Genomic DNA, 18,220 nt, shown 5'->3' with positions numbered 1-18,220 from the left:
AGCTAGCGATAAGGAGCTGTTTCGCGTCATTCACGTCAAAGACCCGGCTCTAAGAGCCGTTTCGTTCGCGACCGACACATCACTAGTGTGTTAGCCCAACTATTAGCCTAAAAATCAGTATTATATGAATCATGAGATTAAAACACACTTAAGTTGCTCTCTCTTGGTTCATCATCCAAAATGGCCAAAGGCTGATGTCTGTTTATTCGTCCCTACTTATCGTTGGTGCAGTCTATTATTCATGTCAGACTTCTCTGTGGATTTCATTTTCTGCTAACATAGTAACTGCAACCTTTTGTTCATTGTACTCCTGTATTGTCAGACAAAGTGAGTGTTTAAAACACATAGCCTCAAGCTATTTCCCTGCAATCTCACACGCTTTATCACCTAAACAAAGCTAAACACAGGTCCAAAGTTTTGTAACCAAATAAAGGGTCTGGGGGAGTTACATTTGTTACAGTTCTAAACTGCACCCTCTGATGAAGATTAGTCTCAAGAAAAGTTGGATATTGTTGAAAAAAAAACAACAACTCTCCATTTAAAATCTCTAATGCTGTGATGATCAATGGTATTGCTATAGATGATAAGAAAGTGGGAGAAATTACAGATTTTCTTAAAAGGTTTCGCTCCACTAATAGGATCATATTAGTAGATGAGCAAACCTCTAAACTGCATAGACAGGCAGTTGATATAGTAGTACCCATTCCATCCTCCCTAAACTTAAAAACCTAGCTAAGGTAATTGGCAGGGATTATGTTCTCAAGGACATTATGGCCCAAATCAGTGAGTCATCCACAAATCTTTTGCCTTCCACAGCCAAGTTACTACCTGATTTAACTGAGACCCACCCCACTAAATCCCGTGTTAGAGTTGACTCCCAGAAAGTACCACTTAAATCACTTGGTGAAGTTCAGATCGCTCCAGCAATACACGTGATCTCAGTCCATCAGAGTGAAGCATGTAGTGGAGGAACACATTGTAAAAAGGAAATACGGTACACTGCAGATTCAATCTTCGCAGAGGCTGCATCTGCAGGCTGCAAAATCCCTAAACTGAATCCTGAACCATACTTTAACATCTGGTGCTCCAGTGCTGAACTGATCAGCACTGATGTGGTCCTTCCATATCAAGCATCAGAGGTTGAGGAGAATTCTTAAAAACCTTTTATCTCCAGCAGTTGATGTATTAAAACATTTAAGCTTCAGTAGCTTACTTGCTATATTTCCACTTACCCAAATCTGATTATGGAAGGAGCCATTCAGCAATGGCTCCATTGACACAGTAACTACTGTTTTATATTCTGGAGCTCCACATGAAAGTAAGGAGAAGAAAGACAGGCTGCAGAGCTAGAGTGAAGTCTTGGGAAAACCTTCCATATCATATGTCATTACGCGAAATCTAAGATCTCTGTCCGATAAGATGGAAGAGCTAACATTAACCAGTCCGCACAAGACGTATTTCGCATCGTCACAGCAAAATCTCCAGTGTTAAATTAACACTGGAGAGTGTCTATATGGGTCCACACCTCTGAGTGTTAAATACAACACTGTTGAGTGTTAAATTAACACTTTTGACAGTGTTATATGTTTAAAAGTAACCTAGTCAGTTTTGAAGATTAACAATGGCTAACACTGAGCAGTGCTGATTTTCTAACACTGGAAAATAACTCAAAATGTTAGAAATATTCCAGTGTTAGAAAATCAGCACTGCTCAGTGTTAGCCATTTTTAACACTCAACAGTGTTGTATTTAACACTCAGAGGTGTGGACCAATATAGACACTCTCTAGTGTTAATTTAACACTGGAGATTTTGCTGTGTTGTGCTTCTCAGAGAAGTGGGTGAATTAATTCGTTCTGGACTCAAAAAGCAAAGGAGACTGGCAAAAGGAAGGAATTTCTACTGGAATGCCACCTCGGGTCAGATTTTCATCTTGGAAGATGCTGACTGGTTGACAGGTGGGCAGCAATAAGGAAAGTGAAGGAAGTGACAGTTGATACTTTCATTGTTTTTAACACTCTTTTTCACTTCAGGTCTTTGTAAGTTATAACGCTCTTATCTGCAGCTGGCGATGGGCCAACAGCAGCACACGAAAGAGTGGCCCACAGACTCGCTGTACCAAATATTTTGAACACTGCCTCACTGTGGCAATACGGCTCTATGGAGGCAGGCAGGCCATCCCCAAGCTGCCAAAAACAGTGAATGTGCTAGACAAAGAGAAAGGAAGTGACACCTACAAGAGAAAATTGGAGGAGTGGCTTAAGGGAATAATGCAAGGACATTCTGGAGGGGTCTGAAAACAATCACCGGCCAAGACAAAGCCAGCAGAAGGTGCCCAGAATATGATGGAAGGTAGTGGGCTAACCAACAAAACTGAGTGTTTAAAACAATGAAAAGTGATCCGTGGTTTTCATGCTGTATTTTTTCTCTCTTCTTCTGTTCCTGGTAAACTCCACAGTTGCTTCGTTCCCTATTCTGACCCACTTGTCAACCAGTCAGCATCTGGCCCATGCATATGTCATCCATATCCAGTGACATGCAGCTGAGATTTGGGATGATTAATGGTCAATGAAAAATTGTTATCCAAACGGAAGTACGTGCAAAGACACAAATTTAAAATACAGTCACTTTAACGAAACAAACTGCACCATAATCTGGTTTATAGTTTTCAAAAGATGTGTACGTCTATGACATTTGCGCAATATTTCATCACTGTATGTGTATATACACATAGTGCGTATGTGCTAATGATAATGATAATGATAATGCTAGGTAAGTGAGCACTTTATGTGTATACAGTCTGTACAAAGACGTGGTTTGCAAGTTTAACTTGGACTTGTTGCTGATGTTGTGGGCAGAATACGTAGTCTTGATAAACCCAAAACATGATGGATCTGAATACTTGAGAAATTTATGATCACAAAGCATATGTGCCATAAGACAACTTATTGTAGAAACAATGGTAAAAGCATATGTGAATAAATTTGCTGAATAACCCTTTACAACTTTACATCAATAATCCTTGATGTTGAAAATAAAAGCCTCCATCAAGATTTTCACTTGATGCGATATTTAGATTGACATTTAGATTATGTTTAAAGTTGATTTGGTTAAACGTTTTCAAATGTCGTTCAATTATGTTCAAATGTTAAATTTCACATTGCTTTCTCTTGTCCTTAATGGAAAATGAAAAACATGCTGTAAAAATAAGACTTATCATTAAGCATCCAATTTCAACCTACCCCTGTATTCTTAAAGGTGTAAATTGGACTTCTGTACTATTAAGTTAAACATTTGCATTGATTAAATATGCTGATGTCATTGCTGAAAGACCCAGCGTACACAGAGGAGCTCAGGTGAGAGGCACATATTCATTTTTAATAGAATTACCTTTACCTATACTGTAACTTCATGAGTGCTGCAATGCTGCTTTGCTCTCCTTATACAGTTCCTACCTTCTCCTGCATTATAGGCGAGGATGGAACGAGTTCTGGTCTGTTTGCCCTCTGTGTTCTTTCCAGAGCAGGTGTGGGAGCAGAGAGACCAGGAGCTCCAGGGGCTCAAGGCACAGTCCTTAGGGCAAGGCACCTCGCAGATAAATGGCATAGGAAGGATGGCATCCTGGCAGAGTTGTCGATCCACATGTTCACCTGGGTGAATACAAAGAGAATTAAGGTACTGTGCCAAATTTAAAATGTGTTATAAAGTTAAAAGATAATAATAACATTCATTAAATTAAACAGGGCTAAGAAAGCAACATCAAATTTCCTTCAAAAAGTCACTTTAAAATAAAGGCTGTGAGTGTGAAATGTTGCTTTTCTTGGTGGGACTGCCAAAATGACTAAAGGGAAAATTGCACTTTCTAATGTGGTAACTAATGTAACTAATGACCAACATTGTAAATTCTTTTGCATCACAGTTTTATTGCCTTAAATTAAAAAACTGAAATAAACAGCAACAATAGATAATTTCTGGCGCCACTCCGAGCTGGCAGCCAGTATTAGTAGCTCCGGCCTGACCGAGTCCTTTTTTCTCTTTCTTTGTTGTTTCGTGTTCTTGTTTTTATATTGTGGACTGTACTACTCCACATTCGACCTCCGAATTTTATGGACAATTGTGTTTTTTATCATATTTTTTACGGCATCTGTGTCCGGAGAGTGCGTGGAGGTGTTAGCCCTCGGGGTCTCCACTGTTCTGCCTACCGCCGAGCGAGCCAACATCCCCCGCGAGGTGAGGAGGAAGAGACGCGGCACTCGGGCGGGGATCAAGCATCGCAGTAAGGTTAGGAGGTACCGGCCAGTGATTCCATCGGGTATTATGGGGAAAGTGAGATCTCTCCCCAATAAAGTGGATGAACTGCCGGCTCTAACCCGACATCAGAGGAGCTACAGGGAGTGCAGCGTGATGTGCTTCACAGAGTCGTGACTAACCGCGCTAACTCCGGACTCACACGTAAACATTCCATCTGATCCGGGCCAACAGAACAACGGAGAGTGGTATGAAGAGAGGAGGGGGCCTGGCTGTGTTTGTGAACGATAGATGGTGTAACGCTGGGCATTTATCTATCAAAGAGATGCTAAGCTGACCTCCTATTTGGTCTCCCTAAAAGGTCCCTTCATAAACTCCAACTTCTTCAAAATTCTGCAGCTCAAGTCATAACTTGCACTCCGTTAAGAGCTCATATTACCCCAGTTCTTCAGCAGCTTCACTGGTTGCCCGTAGAAGCCAGGATAAATTTTAAAATCTTACTTGTGTATCCATAAATCTGCTCCTTCATATTTGTGTGACCTGCTCACTGTTTCCCGCCCTCTCAGATCATCATCTGCTATTCATCTTACTGTTCCATCCTCACGCCTTGTTGCTATGGGGAACAGAGCTTTCAGTCGCTCTGCTCCTCGGCTCTGGAACTCTCTTCCTCCAGCCATAAGAAATATTGACTCCCTTTCCATATTTAAGACACAGCTCAAAACACATCTGTTTAAACTGGCTTATTCGCTTTAATGCTGATTTTATCTGTTGTCAAGCTCTGTTTTGCCATTTTAACTTATTTTATATATTTTATGACTATTGCTCCTTTTATTAATTTTGTTCTTTGTAAGGTGACCAAATAAAATGTATTATTATGATTTATTATTATTAAGCTGCTAGCGGTTAGCATGAGATCGTACTATCTACCGCGAGAGTTTCCACACGTCATTATGATAGCTGTGCATGCCCCGCCCTCTGCTAACGCTGCAGCAGCCTGTGAGGTCCTGCACACTGTAACCAGCAGACTCCAAACACAGCACCCTTAGGCCCTTTTCCTGCTCTCTGGAGGCTTAAATCACATCTCCCTGTCGTCCACTCTCCCCACCTTCACCCAGTACGTCACCTGCCACACCAGAGACAATAAAACATTGGACTTATTGTATGCCAACACCAAGGAGGCATACAGCTCATCACCTCTCCCTCCCCTGGTTCATCTCCAGCCTGTGTATAATCAGGGGTGCACATAAGACCTGCAGGGACACCGGCCCTCGTGGACTGGGATTGGGGACCCCTGCCATAACAGAATAACACAACCAGATAAAGGACCGAGCAGACAAGGAATTTTACGAGCGGCAAATAGTTCATCACATAGCATGAGTGTTTCTGCGGAGGGACTCGCCTGACCATAAGTCCCCCAATGGAAAGTGTGGTGGTGGGGTACGCCATGTCTCCCAACTGCCTGGTGCACATCACCACTCCTCACCTATAATTAGAGTTGGTGGGTTTAGCACACAGGCAGCAAGCCACCCACTTGTCACAGCGATTGCTAGCTACCTGCCTGAGACTGTGCTGTCCTTAAAGTGGAAGTGTGGGCCTTGTCGATGCCCATCGTCATTGTTGCAGCACTGGCAGTCCTACACCCAAGCCTTGTCGCTGCAGCAGCTCGGCACAAATGCCTTGACACTGCAACAGCAGCAGTCACCACCCAGCACATCATCAGTCTTTCCACCTGGATCAGTCAACATCGGGACCGCACCCAATTCCTATGGCTAGGACAAGGGCTGCCTGGATAAGCCAACACTGGGCCCAAGCCAGAGAGTGATTCCCTATCCACTAGAGATTGAACATGAGCAGAGACTAAGCACACTACATCCATTCCAGTTTCAAGGCTGAGGGCGGTCAGGCCCCAGCCACAGCCTCCAGAGTTAGCCAGTATTGGCTGTGCAGGACACGAAGGCCTTCTTCTTCTGCTTGTCCATCCACCCTTTAATTCTACAGTTTTGACTTTTAAATTTGTTTTGTTCTACAGCAACTTGCTCTGTTTATACTATCTCTTTCTCTATGTGTGTGTTTAAAAGATTGTAATGCTATGTTCTAAAGCTGTAAGACTCCAGAGAACCACAGAGGAGAGTCATGGCAAAAGTGGCGAACTTTCCCTGGAATTGCCGGCCGATCAAATTTAGCCCAAGAGAGTAGCGATGACTCATTCAAGAGGTCACAAAAGACCACAGAACAACATCCAAAGGACTGCAAGCCTCACTTGCCTCAGTTAAGGTCAGTGTTCATAACTCCACCATAAGAAAGAGACTGGGCATCAACAGCCTGCATGGCGAGTTCCAAGACGAAAAACACTGCTGAGTAAAAAGAACAAAAAGGCTCGTCTCAGTTTTGCTAGAAAAGATCTTGACAATCCCTAAGTCTTTTGGGAAAATACTCTTTGGACTGATGAGACAAAAATCAAACTTTTTGAAAGGTTCGTGTCCCGTTACATCTGGTGTAAAAGCAACACAGCATTTCAGAAACGGAGCATCATACCAACAGTAAAATATGGTGGTGATAATGTGATGGTCTGAGGCTGTTTCACTGCCTGGTACACTTTCTGTGGTAATGGAACCATAACTTCTACTGTCTATGGAAAGAGAATGTCCAGCCATGTGTTTGTGACTACAAGCTGAAGCACACTTGGGTTCTGATCCAAAACACACCTGCAAGTCCACCTCTGAATGGCTAAAGAAAAACAAAATGAAGACTCAGGAGTGACTTAGTCAAAGTCCTGACCTGAATCTGACTGAGATGCTCTGGGATGAGCGATTCATGCTCAACCCTCCAACATGGCTGAATTACACCAATTCTGCAAAGACGAGTGGGACAGAATTCATCCACAGCGCTGTAAAAGATTCATTGCCAGTTATTGCAAATCTTGACTGGAGTTGTTGCTGCTAAGGGTGGCCAAACCAGTTTTGGAGATAAAATATCTGTATTTCAGGTTCGGGACCATGCCTACAAACACACCCCTTCTGGTTCTTATCTGTAGGAGCTGCTATCAGTCCCCTCCGAGGCCTTCCCCAAACCAGAGCTCAATTCATGTTTAAGCCATTCACCTTTATCTACTAAAAACACTGTCAAACCTAAAACATACAGGACATGGGCCCAGGTAATGAAATTAGATTTAGGGGCAATCCCTTTTTCACACAGGGTCATGTCATCCCCTTAATAATAAACACCTTCTTTTAGAAACAGCATTTTGTATTTAACTAGTAACAAACAAAACCCGAAACCATAACTCACAGAACAACATGCAGGAAAAAACATAAGGAGGTGACATAGGGGATGAGGAGTGGAGAATGAAGCGCAGAGAGACACAGATATTCACCAAGTTACACAGACAGTGCAAGGACAAACAGAGGCAAACACACACTATAAATACACACCAGGTAATGAGGAAATGACACGCAGGGGTGGAGACAGCTGAAACTAATGGCATAACGAGACACAGACCTTCAAAGTAAAACAGGAAACTCACAAACTGTTTTGCACCACAAACTCCGGGACATGAACAGAGCACAGGGGAGAAGAACACAGGTAGGAACAATAAAACACTAAACACCAGAACCAAAACCCGAAGAACTAAGAAAACAAGAATTAACCCGAAACATAAGATGCCACCGATAATAAACACAAAACACTGGGTCTAACAACCCAGGACCATGACACAGTTCGACTACAACAACAATAGACCACAAACTCAGAATCCCAAGATTCTGCCTCCTCAGGCAAGAAGCTGACGAGCATAAAATGCAAAACTGCAAAACTACCAGACTGAGAAGCAGCTTAATTCCAGAAGCTGTGAGACTTCTCAATGCATAAATGGAGAAAAACTGATATTGCAGCACCTTAACCACTACTGACACTTACTGACACCATCACTTTATCACTGCTGGTCATCAAGGCCTTTTGCTGCTAAAGTAGTTATACCTACATTCTATATCCAGACTCCATACTGGTACTCAGGTTGTTGCACTCTATTTATCGTATTATTTTATTACTTGTTATTCTGTTTTCTTAACCCCCCCCCCCCCAAACTATTTATTTATTACTTTTGAAAAAATAATTCTGTTTCTTCGTTATTCTCTTTCTTTTTTCTTTTCGCTCCGGGACCGTGTGTACATAATTTTGTTCACCTCATGTAAACATGTGATGCAAATGACAAGAAAGCTCCTTGAATCATTGAATCCTTATGTCTGTGTAAGTGAGAGGAAAATCCCTGAGGCAAAGTAGCTATACACTCACACTAGAACATGATGAAATTGGTCATAACAGCACAAACAATAGGGAAATCTACATTAAATACAGTAAATACAGTGTTGGGCAAGGAGCATATTGAGATTAACCAGGATAGAGGACAAGAATCTCTGCATCAGTCAAAGTGAAAAGACTGACCTACATCACACTGACTACAACCTAAAAAAATGATTCATTTACATCATCGATGTAGTGTGTCTCATTGCCAAACAATTCTAAACCACTGAGACTTTTACTTTAAACATATGCATTTCTAAAATGATGCTATCTTTTGATTGTGAAAAACACACAGAGATGTGAATGGGACGGCAGACTACGATAAAATCATCGATGGACTACTTAGAAATAAATAATCATCCTAAAAGGTGTAAGAAACATCCCAGCACAGGTGCCACACAGCCTCCTAAAGTATGATGTACATAACACATTATCACCCACCCTTAGGCGAGCTTTCACAGCAGCTTTAAAGGCACGTGCATCATGATGAGTGGATGTCTATCAACAAATTTATAAGCCACTGTCCAATTTTCCATTATCAAGATAAAATTCACTCATGCTCACATCTTACTCCTTATTGTGCTTCTATCTGTGTGACATGCCTAGTGTGAAATGTCAGTGCCAACTGAAAGACAACTGTGTGATAAAGCCAGTGCGAGTGGGACCGCAGGTCACCTGTCATCCATACCTGCACAGAGGGCAACAGGAAAACTCAGTGACAGTGGAGAAATGCCCCTGACTTTCCACTGGCACTGTTTCTGTGGTGATGGCACATAGTGTGCCAAAATTACATAAAGTATTTTTAAAGTAGACAATTTTAAGCATAATTGTCACGTGACTCTGTGTGAATTACACCTTCTGTAAACATTATCTTCTGTCTACTCAGAGAGACCTGACTACAGAAAATCATCAGTGTTTTGAGTTTTCTACAGTATGAAGATAGTACCCTGGGGATGTTTTGCTAGCAGAGTGATAGATAATTTATGGAAAGTGTCAAAACACCACAGTAGCTTTTGCTTGGAACCAAAACTTAAAGGCAATCTCCAAGCACTTCAGAGACCAGCTACTCCTAAACCTCGGACTAGGATAAATATGTTCACATATACTCACCGTCACTATTGACACACTGGACCTGAGGGATCTGGATTCCTGGTCCACACTTCTCCTCATTATCTGGGATACAGTCCTCCAGTTTAACCACCAGCCAGTCGTAGCAGCTCGGGTCTTCACATGGTATGGCCTCCACCAGGTGGGGGCAGTTTCCTGTCCCACCTGTTGGTTCATTGATGATTCTCCTCTTCCTCAATTTAAAGCCTTTGGGGGAACAACAGAAATCTAATGAGCTACATGATCTCAAACTAATAAACCATGGCTACCCCTGTGTGTAAGCTTGTGTACAACTGTAGCATATTTTTTCACCAGATGTTTTTTATTGAAATATTGCTTTTAACAGTCCATTGTTACATGTAGCACAAGTGACTGAGATCATGCTTTTGCTGGAGCAGCTCCAAAACTGTGGAACGGTCTCCCTTTAGAGATTTTTAGTTTTATTTTCGTTGTTTTTAGTTGATTCTATGCGGTTTTATCTTGTTTTTTTAATATAGGGCTGTTTTAATTTTTATGTATTGTGTGTTTTATTTATTTATATTTGCTGTTTTCTGTTATTCTATTGTTTTTGACCTATTCTCTGTACGGCACTTTTGTCCTGTGCCTGGTATTTTAAAGTGTTTTATAAATAAAATTGGATGGATTAGGAGTTAAATTAACAAAGATTCAAAGAACTTTGCATGATGAATAATGCAATGCATATATCCATCACACCCGCTACTTCCACAAAGCCACCAGCATTGTGGAAAACCCCTCACACACAAGCTTCAATCTGCTGCCTTCTGGCAGGTACCAGGCGCTCACTGCCAGACCGCGAAACAGTTTCTTCGCCCAAGCCGCCAGACTCCTGAACACACTGGACTAACACACACACACACACCTTCATATATCAAGTTACTTTCTGCACAACCTACTGTCATTGTTGCGCTTTTCTATTGCATGTTTGTGTCTGCGCTGTCTTGTGCCTGTATTGTTCTGTTTCTTTTGCAATTTTTGCACACTTGCAGTTTATGTAGTCCTGCATTGATTGTCTGTTATATGTTGCACATGACTAATGCCTGAAGAGAAAAATTAATTTGGGAAATTTTTTGATCGGCAAGAGTTGAGGTGGGGATTAGGGTTGTATAAACGAAGATGAGGACTGAATGCTATACTCTCAGTCATCACTGACTTGCTATCTGCAGAGTGTATCATGGATGCAATAACTGAAAGGCAGGAGTGAAGGCTATGTGATAGGTTATGAATCTTTGTTTTGACATGAAGATTTTGGCTCTGTTTATTTTTAATTTTGCATTATTCATTGTGTCCTAAAACCATTTCACATTTTGAAAAGGCAACTGTCATCTACTAAATTCAGTCAGCTGTGGCTAATTAACATTAATTAAGATGATAGCACTGCAGTTTTATCCAGGTCACATGTCTTATTCTTGAACACTGCTGACTGCATAAATTGAGGACACATAGCTTGGGACTTGGTCAAGGATGTCATAGGCTGTCTATATAGTAAAACATGATGGCAACCTCCCTCTTGTGGAATTCAGAAAGTGAAATGTGACATAGAAAACAAGTGCTCAGTTTGCTGTTGAACACTTACTTTGATATAAATCTGACACTTTTTTTTTTACTGTTTTGACACTGTACTGTACCCCGGTAGATTTTACTGGGAAAAGATGTGTGTGCAGTGAAGACTTTCAGTTTTAAAAGGTTTAACAAAATTCCTTAGATGCACTTTTATACATAGTCCCATATTTTCAGACGTCCAACATTCAAAACTGACTGAAAAGCAGTTTCTTTATTCAGTCATTTAGTCAGTCACAAATGACCTGAAGTTCAATTCAAGTGTTGAACTATTTAGTGGCTGTTCACTGGAAATGTCAACATGAGGTCCAAAGAGATCTTGATGCAAGTCATTTATGAAAAATTGAAATAAACCTATGAGAGAGATAGAAAATACTTTAGGAGTGGCCAAGTCAGCAATTTGATGTATTCTTTATCCAGCTCAGTGACATTGGAAGGACACAGGAGACGAATAAAGTGGCTGATCACAAAATACTTTCCTTGGTTAAGAACACTCTTAATGAGGTCATTTTTCAAATCTACAATCAAGACACACCTTTCTGAATGAAATGCCTTCATGAAGGAAAATCATTGGCTTTACAGTAAAATTTCGCACCCCTGGTAAAACCCAACAACAAGAACACAAGATTAGATGTTAAGAGAAAACAGTTCTGAAAAAAATAGTTCTGAAAACAAACAAACCAAACAAAAATAAAAACATATGAAAACAAGATTAAATTGAATCACAAGAAGGAAGAGAAAAGCAAAGATAAGGAAAGGAACGCCTCATGATTCAAAAATTACCACATGGCATGGACATGTGAAACCAACTCACTAATGTTTATTGATGACTTGACTGCAAATTGAAGTTGCCAGATAATTTCTGAAGTGCACAGGTTATACTCAGGACGACAGCTGCAAAAAAGGTCTGACAAAGTATCTCAAGGGAGGGAATGGACTGACAGTGACACACGATAAAAGTAAACAAAGCCAGAAGGATCCATTTCAACAATTTCTAGTCATCCTTTTAATTTGATGTTCTTCATTAAGGCAGAGTCATGGTGGACACTGCTGTTCCAGGGATAACTAGAGATGAAGCAGTGACTGTGTCAACTCTACTGATGGACTAACATCCCCACGACAGCAGTCAGAGACCCATTCCAACTGTATGGCTTCTGTAATTGATTTTGACTTTATTGTCAACATCAAGTTTAACATTTGCAATACACAATCAAAAACACAGTAAAATACTACAGAATATGAAGGTAGAATGTTTTGTACATTGTAAATCTGGGTAAAAGTCAATGCACTGCAAATTTTGTTGGCTTATTTGTTTTATTGGGGCACAATAACAACCGTAGGGCAGATGAAGGGGTATGCAATTTTTAAAGGGAGATTTCAGGAAAGTAAACCCTACAGAACTCCTTTGATTAGTCACTTTATGACACAATATACTATTGTAACCCTAACAGTATCTCTTACCTTTCTTGGCTACCTGGTCTTGACAATTTTCATACGTGCAGGGTCCCCACGTGCGCCACGAAGATACCTCACAATCAACAGGACAGCTTATGTGGCAGAGTTGGGTGGTGTTTGGAGGAATACCCAGACAAAGCTTACTGTCCACTGGCCGCAGTGCTATAGAGACACAGACAAGCACAAAGACACAGTGTTAATCTATGCCAAAAAGGCTTTAAGACATAGTTTAAAAACAAACTAGCTCATTAAAATGGTAAATGGACTTATATAGTTCTTATATAAGGCTTTTCTACTCTACCTGAGCACTCAAAGCCTTGTAAAGTGATTAGAAAGTACTCAGCTATCTGTTCAGTAAGTGGTGCTGAGGGTGATAATCCATGTATTTTCGCATATACCCACAGTCATGTGACTTCTACAACACATGACAGACGGCATAGTGAGTCCTGATTGTCAGTTGACCTCTGCTCCATCAGCTGCAGATGGCTGTCTGCAAGGTCGTCAGGCTGATGAGTCATCATAGTTGTGTCACAGCAGAACTCATGCACATACAAATTGCTTAGCCAAAGGTGTGTCCTTTAATAGCGTTGCTCGGTAGGCAGTAGACGACATGCCCTTGAGTGCTAATGTGGCAAAAGCTGGCGGATGAGCAATCCAGTCACTTTATCATGGACTACTGGTGGTTCTATTGTTAATATTTTGGGAATAGCGGGTAAGATAGAAAGCAGTCATTTTCTTTCTCATAGTGTTACAACCACCACTGCCCTGTGATGCTCTGGGTGAGTGAAACAGAGCTGGGCCCCAGAGCAAGAGTTTGTCCGTTTGAGTCACTCCTGTCACATCTAATTTTCTTTCTTGCTAGAAAGTTCAAAAAGTACTTCAAGCTGAGATCTAGGCTGGCTTAAGTTATTGATGTGATTTATAGACTGCCATTCAACAGTTATTCAACATCAACAAAAAGATTTTTTAAGTTTGCAATCTGCAGCTGTTTGGAAATAGGTCAAGGCGAACCTCCTCATCTTGTGTAAATCTACAATTTTCCCTCTTGGATCTTTTTGTTCTCATTCCAAGATATTCCATCTTTGCCTCTCTTTGTCTCCAAACTGCTCAGTTTGAACTTTACCTCTGATATACTCATTTCTAATCGTATTCCTCCTGATTACACCTGTTTTACAGGAGGAGATCACTGACATGGGTTTTCATCATCAGGCTGTCCAACCTCTCCCTGACTCGTGCCACTGTTCCTACTTGTCTGAGGGCCTGCACCATCATTCCCATCCCCCAAATACTGGAATAGACAGCCTCAGTGACTACAGACCTATAGCTCTCATGTCTGTAGTCATGAAGTGTTTCTCAGCACACCAGAGACTGCCTGCCTCCCTCCTCGTTCAACCCCCACCAGTTTGCTGAACAAGCAAATCAGTCCACAGAGGATGCCATTACTATCACCCTTCACAGAGCACTGAGCCATCTTGAGATGAGGATGCTCTCTGTGGACTACAGCTTAGCGTTCAGCAACACAATCCCAAACATCCTCATCACCAAACTGGGCCTCCTTCAAATCCCCCCTTCCACCTGCTCCTGGATCAGGCCACTCACAGAAGGACTCTACTTAGACCTAGTCCAATGCAAGGTTGTTATCGTTAACAAAAACTAACCAAATAACAAACACTAGAAGTAAAAAAGCATTTTTGTTGGATGGATGATGGATGTAGAAAAAAAAAAAGAGACTTTGTAAAAAAAAAAAAAAAAAAGGAAAACTAACTAAAACTAGAATGAGCTTTCACAAAACTAACCAAAATTAACTGAATTTATATAGAAAATGTGTTTAGTTTTCGATGATGTGTGTGTCTGTCATACATTTGTCCAGACACGTGCAGAGGGTGGGGGTGGAAGGGGCTTGAACACCGACCCCTTTCCCGATGGTGCCCCAGTTTTCTTTTTACTTATTTGAACCATTGCATTAATCAGCAGCATTTGAGTTGCATATTGACTTGTTGGGGTGGCTGTAGCTCAGGTGGTAGAGCGGGTCATCTACTGATCGGAAGGCTGGTGGTTCAATTCCTGGCTTCCTCCAGTCTGCATGCCAAATATCCTTGAGCAAGATACTAACCCCAAATTGCTCTCTGATGTATCCATCGGAGTATGAGTGTGTGAATGTTACCTAGAAAGCACCTAGAAAAATGTGCGAATGGGTGAATGCACAAGTTGTGTAAGGCGCTTTGAGTGCTCAGAAGAGTAGAAAAGCGCTGTATAAGAACCAGTCCAGTCCACTTGTCTGATGCATACGAATATGTAGAAGAAATCTACCTACACTCATTTATTGGCTGATATCGTAATTGTGTCTACTAAATTCATCTTAATTACAAAGTTACTCTGCCATATATCTTTTATAGTTACCTGATATCAATGGATGTTCATCTGCCCTACATTAATATTTTTTTTAGAAAGAGGTTCATAGGTGTGAATGTGGGTTGTCTGTGTTGGCCCTGCTACAGATCGGCGACCTGCCTCTCGCCCTATTAGCTGGGATAGGCTCCTGGGATAGACGTCTTCCTGATGTATGTATTCCACTTGTTGTACATACTACTCTTCTCTGAAATTTATTCTTGCTGTTCAACTATTTATATTTGTATTCCATCCACAGTTTGTGAGGTGAATCCACAATTTTGCTGTACGTGTGCAATAACATGGCTATTCTATTCTATTCTATTCTATTCTATTCTATTTTTTCCTTCTTTTTTTTTTGGCAATACTGACACAGGCAATACATGGACTCTACAAAGGTTGCACAGGAAGTTCAGCCCCTCCATGTCTGCCAGCACAGTCTCAAGAGCATGGAGGAGATTCTCTGTGCAAGGAAGAACAGGATGGGCAATCTCAGAGCTCCACCAGTGGAGTCAGTTCTAGATTCCTCCTGGTGCATGACAATACCTCAAATGCCTCTATGCAGGCAGTTCCTGGAGGATAAGGAATTAATACCATTGACAGGCCACCATGCTCTTCTGACCTAAACCCTTCTGGGATATTATCTTTTGGTCCACCCCAACACTGCTAGGTTGCACCTTAGATTGTCCAGCAGCTCAGTGATGCCCCGCTCTAGACTTGGAAGGAGACCTCCCAGTATCAATGACACTGAAAATAGCTGTACATAATGTAATTTCTGTGAGACCGTTATGAGTATTGTTTTTTCTAACAGTTAAAATTCTATTTGTGAAGAAACTGATGAAGTCGTTACCAGTGAAGGTTAAAAGCACAACAGAGCTCTGACTCTTTGTGACTCATTCTTCTTTGTGCTGTGCTTCCCAACACCAGAGGGCACTGCTCTGTGCTGCTATGCACCAGCTGACTAATAACCTTATTGCCAGTTCCTTTCCAGATGAGGATTCATTGCATCAGAGTTACACAGCTATTATATATAGCATGCCACAGTTTCATGCCCTGTAGGTGTTGCATTGATCATAATGTTCAGTATTCTGAGATATTAAGGTCTCAGTCCCACTGGGGTTTGCTGATCATCTTTAGAGAGCAAATTCTTACATTACAACAGCTAAATTATCAGCCAATTAGATCCGAATTAAAAATCACAAGTTCTGCAATGACAGTAGCTCTAAGAAATTATATCACTGCTGTGGTCAAAAGCAATTTACTAGTCAGCAACAAAATCTGTTTGTTTTTAATGTTTTGGTAGAGTTTGGAACAAATATTAGAGCATAGTTTAATTAAGCATCTGTTGAGAGGTGTGTGAGGCCACCAGTGTAACATGTGCTCAATAGAGCTCACTTACCCATCTTAAAATATCGCAAGGTTTCAGATTCTTTTGTCTTACTGGGGTGTTCTGGCAACAAAATACTAATAATCATACCAGAAAAAATTAGGCTAAGCAAAATAGACAGGTGGAGCTGGATTAAGTGGGATCAGGATACACAAAGTGACTCTGAGGCTACGTTCACACTGCAGGTCTTAATGCTCAATTCCAATTTTTTGATCAAATCCGATTTTTTTGTCTGCTTGTTCACACTACAAATAAAATGCGACAGCAAACGCGCTCTAGTGTGAATGCCCAAAGCGGCCCGCATGCGCAAAAGAAGGCGTCACACACAACGCGCTCTGTTTAGACCCAGCACAAACAGCATTGTTTGATAGATGGCCCTTAATATAAAGACTTCGGACTTTACGTTTCCCAATTTTTGCTTGAAGTTATTTTGTTATTTACATAATAATGTAAATAACCTAATAATGATCCTTGTTGCTGTTTTAGAGGAGCGGTGCTTCAAAGGATAGCTGCAGATTTCTGTCAGAATCTACAGATTGTACAGTACAAATAAAATGTAACGTTGTCTTCCCAACAGTTTCACTGACATCTACACTGGATGGCCAGGAAGTGTTCGCAATGTCTTCTCCGGCGCTTCTCCGGCGCTGATAATTGGCGTCTGTCTTGTGTCGGTGACGTAAAAGACGGATTTAATGCGACCTGACCATCAAACAGCAGTCGCTTTCTAAAACACCAGATATGTATCGGATTCAGCACCACATACGAAAGTGACCCAGATCGGATTTGAAAATATCGGATTTGTGTCGTTCACACTGTCAGACCATGATGGGATAGATGGGTCGCAGGGGGTCAAAAAAAATCGGATTTGATTTTGATGCGCTTTCGCCTGCAGTGTGAACGTAGCCTAAGACATTCCAGTCAGTAATATGGTCCTCTCTTTCTTTGAGAGAAATCTCTAAAAAGGAGCCACTAAACCAATCAAAACCTTAAGATGGATAAAGTCACTAATTTACAGCATTCAATGAGTCACTGAGTTGCTAATACAACATAAGTTTTAATGCAATAATAAAAACTGTATGCAAACTGAGAAAACATGAATAAAGAAAGAAAAACACATGAAAGTATTTTTACCTGATGGCTTCACTGCGAAGTTCTACGAACATTTCTGCTCATTTCCATCTCCACTACTCATAAGAATGACCTCAGATTTTAAAACCAGTCTCACCAAGTTTGAACACAGCAATGATCACCCTGCTTTCCAAACCAAATAAAGATTACGCCAGCCTCTCTGACTGTCAGCTGCTTTCTCAAATCAATACAGACATTAAAATTATAAATGAGGCTCAGGCATCTAGACAAGACAAAATCATACCAATTCTAATTCATCCTGACCAGACTGATGTTATTAAAGGTAAACAACTTTTACTTATCAATAAATCTCACATTTTAATCTTATCCTCACGCTCCACAATGTTACTAGATAAGGATGTCTTCTCTTTGCTTCGCTCTTTACATTTTTCATAGAGCCAGTAGAGGATTTAATCAGACAAAATGAAAATATCAAAAATGTATTCAAACAGCCACCATAGACCATGAAGCCATTTTTTATGCAGATGATATTTTATAAAAATACAAATGTATAATTTCTGCATTATAAAAATATTAATTAAGCACACAACAGAAGGAAAAACTCAATATAAAAATGTATCAAATGGGATTTTAGATGCATACACTATTCCGAAAACACATGTAACACCTAA

The 18,220-nt window shown here is 40.9% G+C and overlaps 1 protein-coding gene across 2 annotated transcripts in view; it reads right to left on the bottom strand.

The window, feature by feature from the left end:
• thsd7aa (thrombospondin, type I, domain containing 7Aa) overlaps window positions 1-18,220 on the bottom strand; it is a 237,446-nt gene that overhangs the window by 142,928 nt on the left and 76,298 nt on the right. For both annotated transcript variants that reach the window (XR_013969369.1, XM_080863183.1), the window contains exons 5-7: window positions 12,692-12,847; window positions 9,656-9,859; window positions 3,454-3,648 (exon numbers count right to left, since the gene is read on the bottom strand). Coding sequence is in view for 1 of the 2 variants with exons in the window: in XM_080863183.1 (XP_080719309.1) it covers window positions 3,454-3,648; window positions 9,656-9,859; window positions 12,692-12,847 (555 nt within the window). In the remaining variant the exon portion in view is untranslated. The remainder of the gene's footprint in view (window positions 1-3,453; window positions 3,649-9,655; window positions 9,860-12,691; window positions 12,848-18,220) is intronic.

The sequence above is a fragment of the Rhamphochromis sp. 'chilingali' genome (genome assembly GCF_963969265.1).
Source record: "Rhamphochromis sp. 'chilingali' genome assembly, chromosome: 17".
In the NCBI taxonomy this organism is placed as follows: Eukaryota; Metazoa; Chordata; class Actinopteri; order Cichliformes; family Cichlidae; genus Rhamphochromis; species Rhamphochromis sp. 'chilingali'.
The sequence above is the reverse complement of the archived record's forward strand: the minus strand, read 5'-3'. Positions and strand labels throughout refer to the sequence as shown.